This window comes from Nyctereutes procyonoides, unplaced genomic scaffold (genome assembly GCF_905146905.1).
Source record: "Nyctereutes procyonoides isolate TBG_1078 unplaced genomic scaffold, NYPRO_anot_genome, whole genome shotgun sequence".
NCBI lineage: Eukaryota > Metazoa > Chordata > Mammalia > Carnivora > Canidae > Nyctereutes > Nyctereutes procyonoides.
This window is the reverse complement of record NW_026575082.1, coordinates 33,529,561-33,549,616: the sequence shown is the minus strand read 5'-3', so window position 1 is coordinate 33,549,616 and position 20,056 is coordinate 33,529,561. Positions and strand designations below refer to the sequence as shown.

At 36.1% G+C, this 20,056-nt stretch overlaps 1 protein-coding gene across 2 annotated transcripts in view; it reads left to right on the top strand.

Moving 5' to 3' along the window:
• Positions 1-20,056, top strand: part of LOC129514433 (kynureninase) — a 113,841-nt gene that overhangs the window by 8,358 nt on the left and 85,427 nt on the right. For both annotated transcript variants that reach the window (XM_055332998.1, XM_055332997.1), the window contains exon 3: positions 13,542-13,662. In XM_055332998.1, the coding sequence (XP_055188973.1) occupies positions 13,542-13,662 (121 nt within the window). The remainder of the gene's footprint in view (positions 1-13,541; positions 13,663-20,056) is intronic.

The window sequence follows — 20,056 nt, the reverse complement described above, 5'->3', positions numbered from 1 at the left end:
AAGCAGCCTCTCAGAACCAAAATTCCTCCATGTGGAAAGCTCAAACACTGCTCCAAAACCTATAGGGACATGCTGAGCATGAAAATGAGATTATGTTAAGTGAGCCTAAGAAAAGGCCAGCAGGTTTAGTTTCCTTGCCTCTTTAATACAGACTTTTGACTTCAATAGAGATTTTTAATACTGGTTCAAGACAGGACTCTTTTACCAAGAGTTAAGATAATTTAATCAGAACCCAGGTAAAAATAGCATTATATATATAATGACTTCATTAGACTTAAGAGTTGACTCTAGTGTCCTGATTACCATTATAATATTTGTTTAATTAGATATTTAATAGGAAGTACAAAAATTACAATCTAGGATAAATTTTCCTGATTCTTTTTTTTTAAGATTTTGTTTATTTATTTGAGATAGTGAGACAAAGCACTAGCAGGGGGAGGGGCAGAGGGAGAAGCAGACTCCTTGCTTAGCAGAACCCTGGGATTATGACCTGAGCTGAAGGCAGATACTTAACTGACTGAGACACTCGGTGCCCCAAATTATTCCTGATTCTTAATGCAATGTAAAGAGAAGGAAAATGAATTGACTTAATAAAAAATCTGAACAATTTATCTGTTTAAAAAATACAGTTTTGAATGATGTCAAAATAGACGTCTTTAACCCCAGGAGTTCTTCTAAATTCATTATTGTCAAAGTCTGTGGGTTCCTGAGCAGCCCAAAGAGGATTACCAGGGAATTTACTAGAATGTGCAAGTTCTTGGGTCCCAAACCAGAATAACTAAATCAGGGACTCTGAGGAGACCCCACTCACCTGTTTTAGATCACTTAGGATGATGCTGCAGAGAGATAATCAGTTAATTCTTATTCTCACTACACTCCCTCTAGGTGATTTTTACTTTGCAAGGATCCATTCTTTCAACAAGTATTTATTAAGCACTTAACTCTCTTCAAGACACTATTCTCAGAACAGTTTATCAGTGAACTAAAGAGCAAAGTTATCACATATCTGAGTTTTTATTCTAGTATAAGTAGACAGAAAATAAAAACAATGTGATGTATACTCTACTCTCAGGCAGTGCTCTAAGTGCTGTGAGGCCTGCCAGGGTGTGAGTAACGTTCTTTTACTCAGGGCCATCTGGGAAGGAAACCCTGATGAGACCTGAGCAGAGACAAGAATGAGGTGAGGAAGTGAGCCTCATGATTACAAAGGTGAAGACGACCCCGGAGGACAAAGTTCACCAGGCTCAGAGGCAGGTGGTGTGCAAATTTCCTCCCCCTTTCTTTTTGACAGATAAGAATCCATCGTCATCATCATCATCATCATAATCAATATATAAATAATAAATAAATAATATGTGTGATACATTATTATTTATTATTATAAATATATAAATAATTAACAATAAAACCTTCCTGGAACATCCAAAAATGGTATTGCCTCTCAAACTAATAAAAGAGACCAACATAACGCTAAGGACAAATGTTCTTTGGTAACTCTGAATAATGAAAAGCAAAGAGCATGAATAAACAAGTTTTGAACAAATGAAAGGATCATGACTCCCAATATAGGCTTTAAAGATTCCAAGGGAAGGCTGTAGGCACAGCTTGTGCATTTCCAGTATTCTATCATTAAATATAATGTTTCCTCGGGGTTTCTAAGAGAAAGTTCTAGCAAAATAAGTCTAGTTTTTTTTTCTACTCCTAGATAGTTTTGAGATGTTGTTAAAGAAAAGGATCAAGATTATTTGTATTCAGCTGGTATTGCACTTATGTTCAACATTGTTCTAAAGACCATACCCCCAAAATAACTCTCTCTCTATCTCTCTCACACACACACACACACACACACACGCATATTCCAATGCATGTACAAAGAAAAATGAAGAAACATGCAAAGACATAAATATTGGAAAGGACCTGTCTAAATTTCTTGAAATTATTCCTATTTAGAATATGCTTATTCCTAAATCTCTGGGAGGATATTGGATAGTTCCATAAGATAAATTGGTTTTGCAGAGATACAAAACAAATGTTTTATGGTAACTTGATTTAATAGACAACTTAATAGATAATTTAATAGACAACTTAAGATACTTAATAGACATAACAAATATGTCTATTTGTCAAGTTACCAAACTGACTTCCACTTCTATATACATGCCCTTCAGAAATAAAGGCACTTGTCTCACTGACATCTTTGCTCATTTGATAATCAAAAATTTTTCCTTCCTTCTTTGAATTTGCGTATCTTAAACCAGTGCTTGATATTTGTTTTTTATAAACTCCTTGGCCATTTGCTTTTCTTAAAAAGCTTTAATTTTCTCTCTGTGGGTGAAATTTATTGCTTCTATGTATTTTATTTTTTAATTGATTTTAACTTTTTTAAGACTCAGATATCAACAACTCGTTTTCTTTAAGGAATTTTAAGTGAATTTGCTCAGTCCACGTAACCAGACAGTATAACCAGAAATGGATTCCAAATTTTGTGACTCCTGCTCCACTTCTCTCAATTCAAAGCTATTATTTTTTAAAAAGTCATTAGCAGCTGGCTGGCTTAGTTGGTGGAACATGTGACTCTTGATTTCGGGGTCATGAGCTCAAGCCTCACATTGGACATAGAGCTTACTTAAAAAAAAAAAAAAAAGAAAGAAAGAAAAGAAGAAGAAATTACTCAATTGAGTTGTGATCTACCATACTATAGAATCCACTTTGTTTTATGCCCTACAAGATAACTCCAGGATTATTTATCTTAAAACTGAGAGTTTGTACCTTTTGACTATTTTCACCTCTTTTGCCTACCTTTCACCCTGCATCTTTGGCCACCACCACCAATCTGTTCTCTGTGTCTATGAGTTCACTTTATGTATTCATTCATTCATCCATTTATTTGATTCCACAAATAAGTGATATTGTACAGTATTTATTTGTCTTTCTCTGACTTCTGTCATTTAGCATTTCAAGTGCACAATTCAGTAAATGCATATAGTTTAACCACCATCATCACAAACCCAATACTAGGGATCCCTGGGTGGCGCAGCGGTTTGGCGTCTGCCTTTGGCCCAGGGCGCGATCCTGGAGACCCGGGATCGAATCCCACGTCAGGCTCCCGGTGCATGGGGCCTGCTTCTCCCTCTGCCCATGTCTCTGTGTCTCTGCCCCTCTCTCTCTCACACTATCATAAATAAATAAAAATTTAAAAAAAAACCCAATACTTTACTCTCTTTTTCCACCTGCAACCTCCAAGTGGCCAGTAACCTACCAAACCTGCTGCTGCTTTGTTCTATATAGAAGGTCATTAAATCAGAGAATGTCCTTACCAGTAAATAACATTTGAGAGTATTTTTACACAGAGTTGTTTTAAAATGATTAAAGAAGACAATTTAGATGATACACATTTTATGTAACACTTCCTAAAGCTAGCAATTTCCATTCCCCGGGGTCCAGGCAACTGAAAAATGGGGTGGGAGGCAATAAGCTTTTATAGGACAAGGAACAAAGAACAAAGAAAAGTAGAAAATATCTGATTTGCTGGGGCCCCGTAGTCAAACTTGTTTGGGGAAGGAGGGAATAAAGAAAGAAGTATAGAGTCCAGCATTGGCTTAGCATTCGAGGATGGGCTGACACTATATTCTATCTTTCTGGTCACACACAACATTAATAGGAATAGGAAAGTTACCTAAGTTTTGGTTTGCTGATGTGCCATCCTGGGCAGGAGCAGCGCCATCTTGGGCCTAGAAAGTTATTTCAACAGTACTCCTATCACTGCTCCTTTCACACTCAAATATTTCCCTCTTTCAGTTTTATCACATATCAGGGAAAGATGAGTAAATTGTCAGCCAACTTTAATAAGTTAAATTGAGTGCTATCCAAAGATATACTATTACCGTGATTTGTGATATTTATCCTGTTAGATAAAATTGGCATAGAAAACTGCCATGCTTGAGTTTGTCTCCAGGGCTTCCATGTAATATAATAGAGCCTCTTCAGTTCAACTATTGTAGGCTCAGAAGTTAGTGACAAGTGTGAGGTATCAGTGAATGAAATGTAGGAAAGTATGCTTTTCAGCATAAGCTAGAATCTTTAATGGAAGCTAGCATGTTAAATAAAGGCTTTATCCAGCTTTAAAATGACATATTTATGACTATGTGATTTTAAGAATGACTTCTATATCTGATTTCTATAAGTAAAACAAATAAGAGTATTTCTCAGTTAAAAGTTTAATTTTAGGGCAGCCCAGGTGGCTCAGCAGTTTAGCACCTGCCTTTGGCCCAGGGTGTGATCCTGGAGACCGAGAATCAAGTCCCACATCAGACTCCCTGCGTGGAGCCTGCTTCTCCCTCTGCCTGTGTCTCTGTCTCTGTCTCTCTCTCAAGAATAAATAAATAAAATCCTAAAAAAAAATTAAGACAATCTTTAAAAAAAAAGTTTAATTTTATAGATACTTTGAACTCCTCATTGTACTTGTATACTGCAATCTCATGGACTTCTCATCTTGTCTTTCCTTTTGTATTTGACTATTTGTTCCCTAAAAGCAGGGACTGTCGTATTTCTCTGTGTATGAGTGGGAGTCATATAGGTAGACCCTATGGTGGAGGTGGCCAGTAAGGTCTTATCTCTCAGAAAGAACAGCATTTGCAAAGACAGAACAAAAGAAAGCATAGTTGCTGAAAAGTTAGAAAATCTGTGTGTGTGCACATGTATTTTTTTTTTTGCAGGATGCGGTAATTTCTGCTGCATTTATACATAGCTGTGGAAAATATTTTAGTTTGGAACCACAAATTTGTATATTAAGGTCACTAATTTCATCAACAATGTAGAATCATACTGAAGAGGACAAAAATAGAATTAAGGAAATGGTTAATATATTTTTGCAGAAATTTAAAAGGAATTGTAAAAATCTGAGTAAATGCATTGGAGGTGAAAAAAGAGAAGATTCAAGAAATATTTTCAGTAGTCATTGAATAAACATCAATTCATTATTCATTGAATAAACCACCAACTGGGATCTAGGTGCAGTTCTTGCAATTTTGTTATACTGTTTAGTGTTAGGTCCATTGAGGCAGGGCTGAGCTCAAAAGTTCATGCACAACTTTATATAATCATTCTCTAAGCTCTCAATAAGGCCTAAGAATTTCCTGCTCCCAGGAGCCCATCTTTATTTTCTTCTGGCTGGAAAACTGCGACTTTAATTCATCCTTTTTTATGCACTTTCTGTGACTATGCTTGCTTTCAGTGCCCAGAAGCAAGAGGACAGAGGGAGAATAAATCCATTAGAGTTATCCAACAGTCTTAAAACCATTCATCCTCTGGTTAGAGAAGGTTCTCCTGTCTTCATGATTTGGGTGCCTATGCAGGCACTATAACTATAATTCCCACTACTGTCACAGGATTGACCAGTGGTTACCATGAAAGAGAACAAAAATGAAAGAAAATGGAAAACCAAAAAGATTTCTCTCTTTCTCCCTCTTTCTCTTTCTCTCTCTCTCTCTCTCTCTCTTCTTTCTCTCTCTCAGGATCTTAGTGATTCTCTCTACAGCTCTGAAGAGAAATAAGGATAGTGGGCTTCTCTTGGAATTCTTATAATTCACACTCACTAGGTAGTTTGGAGTTTCTGGCTCTCTTTGAAAGCAAGCCCTAAGAGATTCCTCAGAAGTAGAAGGAAAATAAACTAATGCCAGTTTGGTAATATTTCAAATTCTGGTTTCAAAGTACTTCCCCAGTATACTTATTATCATTTATTTTTCAAAATCCTCAGATTCTAAAATGCTACTCAATACATTTTACTTACATTCAGTGTGTCATAATGTACTTCTCTATGTCAAATTTTGTCTTAGTTTCTCTAAAATAGAAGGCAAGAAATGTTTTTCTGTGGTTCAAGAAAAAACACTAAATCTAAACTATACTTAAAAGAAAGAATATTTATTTAAAAAGAACTTCTTTTTTTTTTTTAAGTTTGTTAGCAAGCTAGTTTTTCATTCTGATGACCAGAACCAGAACTAGTCCTTGGGAATTTTGAAATGCAGTACTCTATGTGTCATATAATAAAAGTACTAAGTCTTGGCTCCCATTGGTTTGCATCTGGAGATTGTTTATTATTTTTTAAAGATTTATTTATTATTTATTTGAGAGCACACACACATGTATGTGAGTGGGGGAGGGGCAGGGGGACAAGGAGGGGGGAAAGAGAATCTCAAACAGATTCATGCTGGACACAGAGCCCAATGTGGGGCTCAATCCCAAGACCCTGAGGTCACAATCTGAACAAAATCAAGAATCAGAGGCTTAACTCACTGAGCCACCCAGGCGCCCTTGGAGATTGTTTATTGATAAAATTTTGACCTAGTTCCCCAGAGGAGTATGATCTCAGAGATTTATAGACTTAAGCATCAATCCCAATTAAGCATCCCAATTGCCATGATTCAATTCAGTATTGCCAGCCGGCAAGAATAACAACTAAAACCCAACACAATAGTGCCACAAGTGTTTAGATTGAGACAATTTTACAATTAGACTGTTTTAATCCACTAAATTCATATGATCTGCTTATAATCTTCTTGGTATTATCAGGGTTCCAAATAATCAAAACACAAATGAAACAAACACAGCTTGAATCTCTGTGCTTTCCATTACTAATGTAATAAAATCAACAACAATTCCATGTTCACCAATCTATGAAAACACTGTATATCTTTGAGGAGGATCTTTTTAACATTTTTCCTTTCTTTTCTTTAAATTTGAGAACAAAATTCCTTGTATAAAATAAATAAACAAAAAACTCACCTCAGATTTATCAAATGGACAGTCATAGTATGTTAAAATTTTAGCCACTTCTTAAGAAAAACAGGTGGGAAGTGGAATTTTCTTGTTCAAGAGAAAAACATCAATTAAAACTAACTACATTTAAAATGTAGGATTTTTTTTTAATTAGAAGAGAATATGTTAGCAAACTAGTTTTTTATTCTGATGAACAAATATTTATTAATCTGATAATAAACATTAAAATTATACAGAACAAACTAAAAATAAATTTGCAATGCTGAAAGGAAATGTTTACAATTACTTTACACTCCTATTTAATGTTGTTTTATGTGCATATAGTACCCCTATGGCATGCATAACAAAGGTATGCATTGCCATTATAAACAAAACCATTAACAATTGACTTCTTTTTTATAAAAAGTTCATTTTAGAGGATCACCTGGATAGCTCATTGGGTTTGGCTCAGGTCATGATGTTGGGGTCCTGGAATCAAACCCCATGTTGAGCTCTCTGCTCAGTGGGAAGTCTGCTTGTCCTTCTAGCCCTGCCCTTCACCCCCACTTGTGCTTGCTCTCTCTCAGATAAATAAATAAAATCTTTTAAAAAATAATAATAATAAACAAATTTAGAAAATATTTACATAAACAAGTCATTTTTAAAATCTTTGGAATTTACCTTTGTTTTCAGTCAAATGATAGAGTAACTTCTAAGTTTTCTCTTCTTTCTTTCTTTCTTTCTTTCTTTCTTTCTTTCTTCTTTCTTTCTTTCTTTCTTTCTAATTTTTGTTCAGATTTTATTTATTTATTTATTTGAGAAAGACAGAGATAGCGAGAGAGAGTCCCAGTGGGAAGGAGAGGGAGAGGCAAGAAAGCCTGATGCAGGATGGTCTTAGGACTCTGGGGTCATGACTGGAGCTGAAGGCAGATGCTTAACCAACAGAGCCACGCAGACACCCCATAGTTTTTCTCTTTAATTTATAATAAGGGAAAAATTGAATTGCTTTATAATGACTCTACTAACCTTGTTTTTGAATGATTTCACATGTGTTTTATTCTTCAGTCTTAAAATACCTTAAATGGACTAATTAAATTATAAATTATAATAACTAGTTTGTATATTAAGTTAAAAGCAAGGTCTCTTCTATGACCTTCAGTAATTTAGTTAAACTTGAGAAATCTCAGTTTTGTTTTGGTTTTAATATGGAGGCTAGTGCCAGGCCTTCTGAAATGTGGCCATATAAGGAATTATTTGGAAAGATTTTAAAATAACGTCTATAACCAGGCCCACTCCAGACCAATTAAATTGGAGTCTCTGAATCAAACCTAGGCACTGTATTTTTGTAAAGCTCCTGATATGATAAACTAGTACATAAATCCAAATAAAATATACAAAAGTCTTAAATATTTATTTTTATATATCTATTTTAAAATTATCATTTCATGAGTAGATGATCATAACTAGTTTAAAAAATATTATACCTACATATGTATGATTTTAAAATAAGTAATGGTTTATCTCTTTAAAGAAAACAGCTGGTACTGGTATCCAACAATGTATTTGCAATTTGGTTAATATTTAGCCCACTTTGATGACATCAGTTGGATGCTTCACACATATTGAGTATATTTTTGGGGGGAAGGCATAAAACTTTACTCAAGCCTTTAGAGTAGTTACAACTCGAAATTTAAAATAGCTTCATTAGCATGCCATCAATTACTATATTAAGGGGACATATTTCTTTTCAGTTCAGTGAACCCCACTAAAAAGTAGCAGAATTTAAATCACTTCAAAAGGACCCTACCTGAGAAAACTGCTTGCTGGTTTATGGTAACATCAACAGAAAGAATCTTGACATACATTGTCAAGAGGTGGGAGGTATTGGTGGCAGGTAGGATCAAGGTTATCAACTGGAGTGCATGAAGTACTTCAGGCACCTGGAGGTTGGAGGACTCCAGTCAGGAGGAACTTCTAAAGGATCCATAAAAAGTATGTTCTAAGGCAAAGAGCTACTAATAACATAAAGACGCCAAAGCCAGATTAATGTTTTCTTGCCTATATTATTTATTTCCTCACTCCATTGGAGAGATTAAAGGCAGCAGCAGTGAGTAACAAGAAGAAAACAAAACAAACTACAATAGACATATCCCTTTGTTCCAAACTATGTTTTTTTTTTTTTTTAATTAGATCAGCCCTAAGCTGAGGATGGGGAGAAACTTTAAATCTGAAGTAATGTTGAAATTTTGATTTATATGTAAGAAGCAAAAATGAAACTATTCCTGGATTAGTCTTGGAATGTGTATAAATAAACTAAAAGAGTAAGAAAGTAAGGTCTAGAGTGATGGACATTTTTGATGCAATAAAGTGTTACTCAGAAGCAATCAAGTGAGGGACACCTGGGTGGCTCAGTGGTTGAGCGTTTGCCTTTGGCTCCGGGCTTGATCCTGGAGTCCCAGGATCAAGTCCCACATTGGGTTTCCTGCATGGAGCCTGCTTCCCCCTCTGCCAATGTCTCTGCCTCACTCTCTCCCTCTTTCATGAATAAGTAAAATCTTTAAAAAAATAAAAGAGCAAATAAAAATGTAATATTAAAAAAAAAGAAGCAACCAAGTGAATTTCCAGAATCATGAGCTCTAGAGCAGCAATCTTTGTGACAAAACAAAACTTCCAGACAAATGGCCCTAAAACTATTGACTTAATGACCACTTGAAGTGAGGCTTGTTTGTAGAATGCTGAAACTCTCAAGCTTTTCGACTACTTGAAAACAAATGTACCTTTAAGGAGGATGTTAGAGGTTGAATTGTGTCTCCTAAAAGTGAAGATATTGAAATTCTAACCCCTAGTACCACAGAATGTGACCTTATTTTGGAGATGGAGTCTTTAAAAGATGTAGCCAGGTTAACTGAAGTCATAGGGTAAACCTTAATACAATATGAATTATAAGAAGGGGAAATTTGGTGACAGAAAGATACACAGGTGTCATACATGGAGAACACCTGTGAACATTAAGAGGAGCTTTGACATGTCAGATAGAGAAACCTCTCTCATAGCCTCCTCTCATAGCCTGGAACAAACTCTGCCAAAACCTAGATTTGGATGTCTAGCCTCCAACACTGGGAATCATATATTTCTATGACTTAACCACTCAGTTTCCTGGACTTTGTTACAGAAGCCCTAGCAAACTAATACAAAGGATTTATAATAACATTGATGCAAGCAGGCTGGTCAGAGGACCCTGAGAAGTGGCCCCTCAGGACTAGCCAAGCGGGTCTTGATTTTAGGCAGTGTGGAAATCAAATATGATCCAGCAGGAAGTGAAAGCAGAGTTTACCAAAGACATATATAGAGAGAGGTAGGGATGGAGTACCCTGGAGACTCAGAAAGGAAAAGAGCATGAGTTTTATCTTTGCTTCAGGTCTGGGGTTTTTACTGGGGATTTTGGTCTGATGCACATGTCCTCTTAGGCATCCAGAAACTGGTCAGAGCAAAGACAGTGTCCAGGTGTCTTTCCTTAGTCACTCATTCCCTGAGCCAGGGTTTTGGTGTCAAGGTGTTGGTCAGTGGTCTTGGAGAACATTTATGATGAGTCCCGCCCGGTCACTCCCTAGATGTCAACTATCCAAAGATAGCATTACCTCTTTGTCCCTTATGAGGAGGACGCATCCATTTGCATTACAAGGCATGTGTCTGGGGGGGGGGGTACAGGCCCTAGCTGCCTGAGAAAGGAAAAAAGTAATTTTTTTTATGGAGTTCTTCGGTGGCCCTGTCTCAACAGGAAGCAAATATTCCCAACTCAAAAGGTATTTACAGAACATGGAGACTTGACTGATAAAGGAAATTCATGTACTCTTTCAACATGCCCAACCCATGCTAAAATTTGGAGAATGACCTTAGGACCAGGATCAGAAAACATTTTTTGCAATAACGTTCTGTGAGAACACAGTCATGTTTATTTGTTTACATGTCGGCTAGGGCTGTTTTTATGCTTTAGTGACAGAAATGGGTCATTGCAACAGATTGTACAGCCCACAAATATTTACTTTCAGGCTTTTTGCAGAAAAAGCTTGCCTTGCCCTGTGACTAGAAAAAAATCATTGTTTCTGGGTGCTGCCTACAAGGGGACTAACTGAGCAAATGCAACAAATAGTTTGGTCTGGACACAAAATCACAGGATGCCTCAATCATGACACCTCAGTGTTTTCTCAGAATAGTAGACTAGGAGAGTATGGATCAAGAGGAAGACACTGAGACACTTTATTTACATTTTCATCCCTAAAATAGGATGGAGCCAAATCTAATGGAGGAAGATCTTCCTGAAAAAAAAAAAAAAGAAAAAAAAAAACACAAAAACCCACAAACATTAAAAGAAGAAAACTTGAAAAAAAAAAAGTTGGTTTCAGTCTTGAGGCATTGTGACATAACCAAGATTTGGGATCCATCAAAATGACATGTGTTAATAAAACAAAAGTTTATTTTGAAAAGGGAAAGGTTACGGTAAGCTCCTAAAGCATATATATTTTGGCAGAACATCAAATCCTCAATATGCTAAAAAATGTCAAAAGACAGAGAATGTCCTGAGGCACCTGGATGGCTCAGTCAGTTAAGCATCTGCGTTTGGCTCAGGTCATGATCCCAAGGTCCTGGGATGGACCCCTGGTCCAGGCTCCCTGCTCAGTGGGGAATCTGCTTCTCTCTCTCCCTCTGTCCCTCCCCCAGCTTGTGCTCTCTCTCCCTCTCTCTCTCTCTCAAATAAATGAATAAAATCTTAAAAAAAAAAAAAGAATGTCCCAAGGAACAAGAATGAATGGTTTATGTTGATTTTTTTAAAAAGATTTTATTTATTTATTCATAAGAAACACAGAAAGAGGCAGAGACATAGGCAGAGGGAGAAGCAGGCTTCCTGTGGGGAGTCTGATGTGGGACTCAGTCCTAGGACCCCAGGATCATTACCTGAGCCAAAGACAGATACTCAACCACTGAGCCACCCAGGTGCCATGGTTTATATCAATCTTGACTAGACTTTGGAAGACAATGAATGTTTTCAGAAAGGTCATGAAACTTTCTGATGAAATATTAATACCAGAATCCACAAAATGTATAACAGCCAAGCCAGGCACTGAAAGACTAGAAAGTATGTTTTATCCAGAGTCCACCCATTGTCATGGGTATATTCCAGAAGACTGTAGACTTGGACTCTAGCTCTAAAGAAGCAGCGGATAGATGATGATCAGTAATACTTGATGTAATAATCAATAACAATTGACATGACAACTTTCAGGATGAGTCCTGCCTGACCCCAAGGTCCAGCAAATACTGGCTATCTTAACCAATGGGGTCCTCTTGGCACAAATACAGAATAACTCCTAGATATTCAGGGAATACATAAAGAATCCTGTAACTGAAGAAGATCCAGAAGCTGATCACAATTTGCAGATGCCATGTCCAACTTACTTTTCCATCCTTGTCACATAGGAAACAGGGAAAGAAGTGCTGGTCAACAACAAACAGTCCTGCTTACAGGACAGTCAGAAAGTCCTTGCACATGATATTTCTCAGATTCCCTCAGCTTAAGATATGCCAAGGTGCCACATTTTGGTGTTGTCGGTGTAGTCCTGCATCCCATCACTGCCAAGAACATTAGTTTTTAATAACAAACTTATTTATTTGTCTGGCACAAGAGAAGCCTACTCCCAAAGACTTTCATGTTGTATAGATCCAATGTGACTGAGTCGGAGTGTGGTAGGCTATCTCTTTATTCTTGTGGGGTTTTATAAAATACATTTTCTGGATACTCTATTATGCCATGTGACATAATGCTAATTGAATTCTCTTCTAATGCCATTTGATGTGCATTGAGACTTTTTAAACATGCAACTCAACCAGGTAAGAGGAATGTAGTGAAAGGAGACGGGGAATCATACTTTTGCCTGGCCTGAGACAAGATAATTTAGTTTACAATTTTGCTTTTCTCTCACATTAAACACTCTTTTAAAAAGACTAAGTATAAGCAGCTCACTGTGTATTTATAAAAGCATCAGCAATGAAAGAAGACGAGACAATGGGAGCAGAGATATGGCTGATTGGCTCCTCATGCTGGGTCATTGATGGGGCTGACATGCACAGAACATGTTTAGTCTTCAAACATGGATTGGATTGCTAATAAAACTGCATTTGTTGCTATCAAGGGAGAGTTGTAAGGTAGACAAATGACTAAAATCCCAATTTATTTGAATAAGACATAGATATAGAGACCTATTTGCCTGTCTGTATATAGATATAGATAGATATGGATATAGATATGTAGAGTGAAAAAATCTATAAATCTAATATCTCTATTTCAGATATGTAAATACTCATTTAGATATTTTTTATTTGCCTTTTCTACACCACCACTTATTGCAGACGGTTAGTTTGTGCTAAGACTCTTGTAACCTAGTATCTCTGGATGGGCTGATGATACATTTCCTATAAAAATTCTATTTTTAACTTTTTTCTATTGCCCTTATCTATTTATGATTGGGAATAGATGCTAATTTAGATTTCCTTTTGGAGCACAATAAATAAGAGATCTCAACAATACTCTTTATAAATGTAAATTGTATTTTTAAAATATAAATGTGAAAGATTAATTATTTTTCTGAGAACTTGATATTATCCTTGGGAAGAATTATGTTATTTATTATCCTTATTGGAGTTAATTATATTAATTATTTGTACTGAATTAACAATGCCAAATGGAAGAAGATTAATTAATTGAATAAGCATTTCATTTCTCTCTGTTTCAGTTGATTTATCTTTAGTGAATAAGGATGAAAATGCCATCTATTTCTCAGGAAATTCTCTTGGCCTTCAACCAAAACTGGTTAAAACATATCTGGAAGAGGAACTCGATAAGTGGGCCAAAATGTAAGTATTATTTCAAAAGCTATCATTTGACATCTTATACAAAACTTTCTTCTTTTTCTCCAACTTTTTATATAAATTTCAGTTGGTTAACATACGGTGCGATATTGGTTTCTGGTATAGAATTTAATGATTCATCACTTACATTCAGCACCCAATGCTCATCACAAAAATGCACTCCTTAATACCCATCACCCATCTAGCCAATCCCCTGCCCACCTCCCTTGATCAACCCTTGATTTGTTCTCTACAGTTAAGAGTCTGTTTCTTGGTTTGCCTCTCTTTTTCTTTCCTCTCTTCTTCATTTGTTTTGTTTCTTAAATTCCACATATGAATAAAATCGTATGGAATTTTCTTTCTCTTACTTATTTTGTTTAGCATAATACTCTCTAGTTCCATCCACTTCTTTGCAAATGGCAAGATTTCATCCTTTTCATTCCTTTTAATTCATTATATATATACACATATATATAAAATGGAATATATAATATATATACATATATTATATGTATATATATATATATCACATCTTCTTTATTCATGCATCAGTCAATGGACATTTTGGTTCTTTCCATAATTTGGCTACTGTTGCTAATGCTGTTATGAACATTGGTTTGCATGTATCCCTTCAAATCATTAAGAACTTTAAAAATCACACTAGGTTATCTAATATTTGGAAAGGTGTACAATAGACTCCTTGGAGTTTCGGATACAGAGGAACCTTAGGAATCACATCATTCAATACTCTCATTTTACTGATGACAATAATTGAGGATCAGTAAATAAGGTCATATGGAAAGTTAGTGACAGTCAAAAGTAAAACTTTTACAATATTAGAAAAAAATAAGTTCCTCTCCCAAGTTGATACATCTAAATCATATGTAATCATTTCATTTTATTTATTTAATGACTAATAAGGGAGTTAATATTTAGAATTTAATTCAGTGTTTTATGAGTAGTTTTTGCTAAACTTTATCACACTAATTTTTATAAATAAGAAAATAAAAATTGTTGACGGGGGGGCAAAAAAGGTTAGTGGAGTAGAAAGTACTGCCCTACCCAAACGGAGTGTGCTGAGAACATGCTTCATTTGGCCTTAGCTGAACAGGTTTGCTCCAAGCATGCAAGACTCTGAAATCTTAATCTGTTTTCTTCTCCATCTCTTCTGTTCTACATTACTCTTCTGCCTAAGAAAACCCTCACACTTGCTGCTTCCCAGGATGCTTACCTTCCTTAATCTCAACCTTCTCAACCATGCAAGTGATCTCTCCCCAACTGCCCATTGTATTAATAATCACTGCTGCAGGGTAGGCAGTTTAGAGGTATCTATTTTCATTAGCTTCATGTTATAAATCCCTTTAGGAACATAACCTAATCTTATGTTCTTTCCCCTTCCTCTGTAGTTACTAATAAAGCTGAAACTACAAATATTTTGAAAATACTTTAGCTATTTAAAAAATTAATATTTAAAAATTTAAAAATAAGACAGATAAAAAGGTGCTCAACATCACTAATCATCAGGGAGATGCAAATCAAAACCATAGTGAGATACTACCTCAGACCTGTTCGAATTGCAAAAATACAAAACACAAGAGATAACAAGGGTTGGCAAGGATGTGGAGAAAAAAGACCTTTGTGCACTGCTGATGGGAATGCAGACACGTGTAGCCATTGTGGAAAACAGTATGTACGTTCCTCAAAAAATTAAAAATAGAATTACCATATGATCCAGTAATTCCACTTGGATATTTGCCCAGACAAAACAAAAGCATTAATTTGAAAAGCTGTATGCACGGCTCAGTTTATTGCAGCATTGTATACAATAGCTAAGATATGGAAGCAACCCATGTGTCTATCCATAGAGGAATGGATAGAGAAGATGTAATATATATATATTACAGTAATATATATGTAATATATATATATTACTCAACCATAAAGAAAGAAGGAAATCTTGCTATTTGCATCAACGTGGATGAATCTAGATAGTATAATGCTAAAAGTGAAAGAAGTCCATCAGAGAAATACCATATGATTTCACTCATTTGTGGTATTTAAGAAACAAAGGAATAAAGACTAAAAAAATGACCAAAAAATCAGACTCTTAACCGAAGAGAATAAACTGATGGTTACCAGAAGGGAGGTGGTGGGGGGATGAGTGAGATAAGTAGAGGGGATTAAGAGTACACTTACCAGGATGAGCACTGAGTAATGTATAGAATTGTTAAGTCCCTGCATTGTACACCTGAAACAAATGAACTCTTATGTTAATACTTGAATTAACATACTCTGTATGTTAATACTTGAATTCATGCTTGAATTTCTGATTATTAAAATCTGAAAATAGATATGAGGAGGAAGTCAAACTTGAAGGTGAGAAAAAAAAAATGCAGGGAAATGAAACTAAATCAGAACTCTGACCAGACACTTGGCTTTCATACAAATTCTAATGTCTTCTTTCTTCAGTTTTCATGCCACTGTTCTTTCCTATTGGGCAGAGTACCTCTTTTTAAAAGTTTATTTTACACTGACTGTGCTAATGATTACTACCACAGGCATTGGATAACACTGCAAAGTTCTTAATTTCAGTGGTTAAGAATATAAATTCACAACTCAATGCAAAAATCCTACAGGTCTATATAATTTATTAAGCCTGTTATAACTGTATCTGCATAACTTGTATGCATAAATTGAAAAATAAATATCACCACATTTGGAAGCATTTTGCACTAGCAGGTTTTAGTACTTAAAAAATGAGGGTCATACTTAATAAAAATGGTTAATATTCATTTTGGCCTTAATATAAAAGAGAGCAGAGAATTAGATTGAATTTGAACTTTAGAGAATGTCCTTGCCTCTTGGATATTCATTCAGCAAGGCTGTGCATTTTTATCCTTTAGGCATTTAAAAAAAGATGCTGCCCTGCTCTCCTCCTATTCATCTCTTTGTGATTACCCTACTTTATTAGGAGACTGGTTGATTATTTTCAAGACTTTAAAGTTATATTCCAGGAAAGTGCCTTTCTGTCATAACACCTTTCTATTGTTGTTAACTTTGAATTTTATGTTTTACCTTGTGACAATGGAAAATCACATAATCTTAAGCCCTTCTGCCTATTTTTCCACTAGACAGATGATTCAGAAAAGAGGTGCATATTAATGCTTCAAGCAATGTAAACTACATTTAAAAGACTTCTGAGGAAAAGGTTAGGTAGCTAGCTAGCTTTATTTTGTCTTTGCTTTGTTTTATTTAGTCTTCTTGCTTTCAGTCATGGTGGCCCAGTCACTGTCATGCCCCCTGTCTCTCTGGTGACATCATTGGTGTTTAAGGGGCATAGTCAAAATCGTGTTGTGGCCTATTCCACCGCCCATCTTTGATCTCAAAGCGCTTGTTCATTATTTCTTTGGTTCTAAATATTTAGCTTAAAATTTTACCCTGGCCTTTTTCAGCTAAGGTTATGTTGTGAGGAAAACTTTTCCTATTGGTTGAAGGCCTATGGATTAATTGCTAAGAGAGAGATTAACAGAAATTTCTCTCATGGGCGCTGAATTCACTGGATAGCTAGGGGTAAGAGTTTATATACCAATTTAACTAGAGGGGGCAGTTTTAGGGCTTCATTAGGAAGTATAGAACGTTCTACTGGACTTTTTCGTTTTGATGATAATGGGCATATCCCTCCTGGCTGGAAGCTCCCTGAGTGGGAGCTTGATGGCATCTGAATTTGCACCTCCTGGTGTTGAGTCACCTTCTATCTGTGAGTGAATTAATGGAGGCTGGATCTTCAGGAGACTCTCCTTAAGTTAAGGAACCTGTCTCTCTTAGGCTGTACTTTGTTCACATGCTTTCAGGTTGAGGTAATCTTGCCACTATGGTGGGCTGTTGGTCCTTTTATTTCTGTTTCTGACTATTGCTTTTGTTTTTGTACTAAATATCCTTGCATATGTTTGGTTTGCTTCTAGATCCAGGGCCTCCCATTATTGTGGTGAGCTATCCTGATTATCTGCTCCTGTTCACCTTCTCTGGTGCTACTTCTGCCCTGCTTCTTAGCTGATACCCAAATCAGACCAGTGCCTTCCTCTTTTTGACCAGTCGCTTTCAAGAAGGACTGAGTCCAAGAGAGCTACACAGTACTAAGTACTCTCATGCAAACTGAAATTATTCGCTCAACAGGAAAAAAATATTAGAAATTTATAATCTTAACAGTAACATAAAAATCACAGTACTTTTGACTAAGTGAGATAGATATTGTTCTGGGATATTGATACCAAGTCTGAATGGCCATTCATGCCATATAAGATAGGAAATAGCACTTGGCTCATGGCTGTTATTGGCCATGTCTCTGTCTTCAATGTCCTATCACAGACATGCTACTTACCTATCTACAAAATAAACCATTACTATTCATCGGGGAGCCCAATTTTTTTATTCATACAGCTACCACCTTTGATTACTTATGCTAAAGGAAAAGTCAAGAGTAGAGGCATACTTAGAAATATTTTTGGACCTAAATGATTTCTTCTTAGACTTTAAGTTATTCAACACAAAGCAATGAAAATAAAGTACTGTGGGTTTTAAGTGCTTATTGTTATTTTCGACTGTATTTAATTTCTAAAGTAGTTTGGTTTACTTGGGATAATTATATTTGTTTTGTGAAATAACAATATTTAGATATTTTTAACATTCTGAAGTAGAAAAACTTTATGGTGACTTGACTCATTTGATGTATGATAATTAATTACCAGCCAAATGGGGCTATAACGATAATAAACAGCATTAATATGGGGTCTGTGGGTCTGCCAGAATTTTTTTAGAACATTTAATATTGCACATTTATATGTTATAGATTCATTAATGGCCCAGATTATTTAAAGGAAAATAACATGGGTTAATAATCACAGTGGGGAAAGTTCAGCTAGAAAAGAAAGATATATCCATCCCGAAGAGCACACTGTAAGTTAAGAAATGTATATTATGTCCCTAAGATATAATCACAATATTTTAAGTCTTCTGTGTTGTCATATATATCAGATAAATGGTTTTCTTTCTTTTTCATAAGGAGCCAAAACTTGACCCAGTTATATCTTTATAGGGATTCTTCTAAGACCAGTGTGACACTTTCGGGAGGCTTATTTAAGAAGAAAATAGTCTAGGGGCTCCTGGGTGGCTCTCAGTTAAATGACTGCCTTCTGCTCAGGTCACTATTTCAGGGTCCTTGGATGAAGCCCAGCATTGGGCTCCCTGCTTCTCCCTCTCCTCCCTGCTTGTGCTCTCCCTTGCTATCTTTGTCTCTGTCTCTCAACTAAATCAATAAAACCTTAAAAAAAGAAAGAAAGAAAAGAGTCCACTGAATTACATATTAGGAGCAAACTGTGTGGTTTGTGGATGGTGAGTGACTTGACAGGGCATGTGTGCAGAGAGGGTGCTGGTCCTGCAGACACTGCAGTCTCATTCAGTTCCTGTGTTTCTTATTTAAAAAAAAAAAAAGTGTACTCATTATTAATATTATGGGCATGAGGGCATCCCAAGTGGGAAAAACAGGAAACGCCAAAAAGATCGGTGAGATTTGAGAGCTGATGGGTCATCCTAGTAGGGGAAGGGGAGGATCCTGTAGGCCATTTCCAGGAGAATAAAAGATTTTTAGGAAGGATGAAAGGCACTTGGACGAACAGGTAGGAGATGTGATAGGTTGTGACAAAGTCTTCTGGATGAGGTGTCAGTCTTTTCTGGTTGTTGAAATTCCTGGGGAGGGATTGATGATAGTTGAGTTCCTTTGGAGGATCTGTCTTCAGGCAGATGAGGAAGTTCAGAGGAAGCTTGTGCCTACACTTGCTGTTTTTCAGGTCCTTCAGCTCGAGGAAGATTGCGATGTCTTATTTATTTCCTTATGGGTCACAGATTCTTTAAAAATGGTGACATTAAGGAAGACTATGATGTCTCATGTATTTCCCTATGAGTCTTGCAGGGAGGATCTTTATAATTCTGGCTACTTCATATGTTGTAGGATGGTTACAGCAAAGTTCTGTCTCAAAGAGGATCCTCCATTAACTTCCTAATTAGGTTTTACATCCTGAAATCTAATTTCGTGAGCAGCTAGCACTCCATAGGCATCTCCGAGAACACCTCTCTAGGGGAATGATTTATGCCGGGGTCCTGAGAACTGTCTGCCATGCCCTATTCCTTTCCAGCACTTGTAAAAGAAGATTGCAAAAAAAAAAAAAAAAAAAAAGATTGCAACTATGCAGCGAGTATTTTAGGCAGTTTTGAATGAGAGCAATGTAATCTTTTTCTTAACTCTGATACATATGCTTAAAACTGTGCTGTAATCCACTCTTTATAAAGACAGGCCACTTTAGTTTGAGTTTATTGGGGTAACAACTTCCTAAATACATTTCACCAC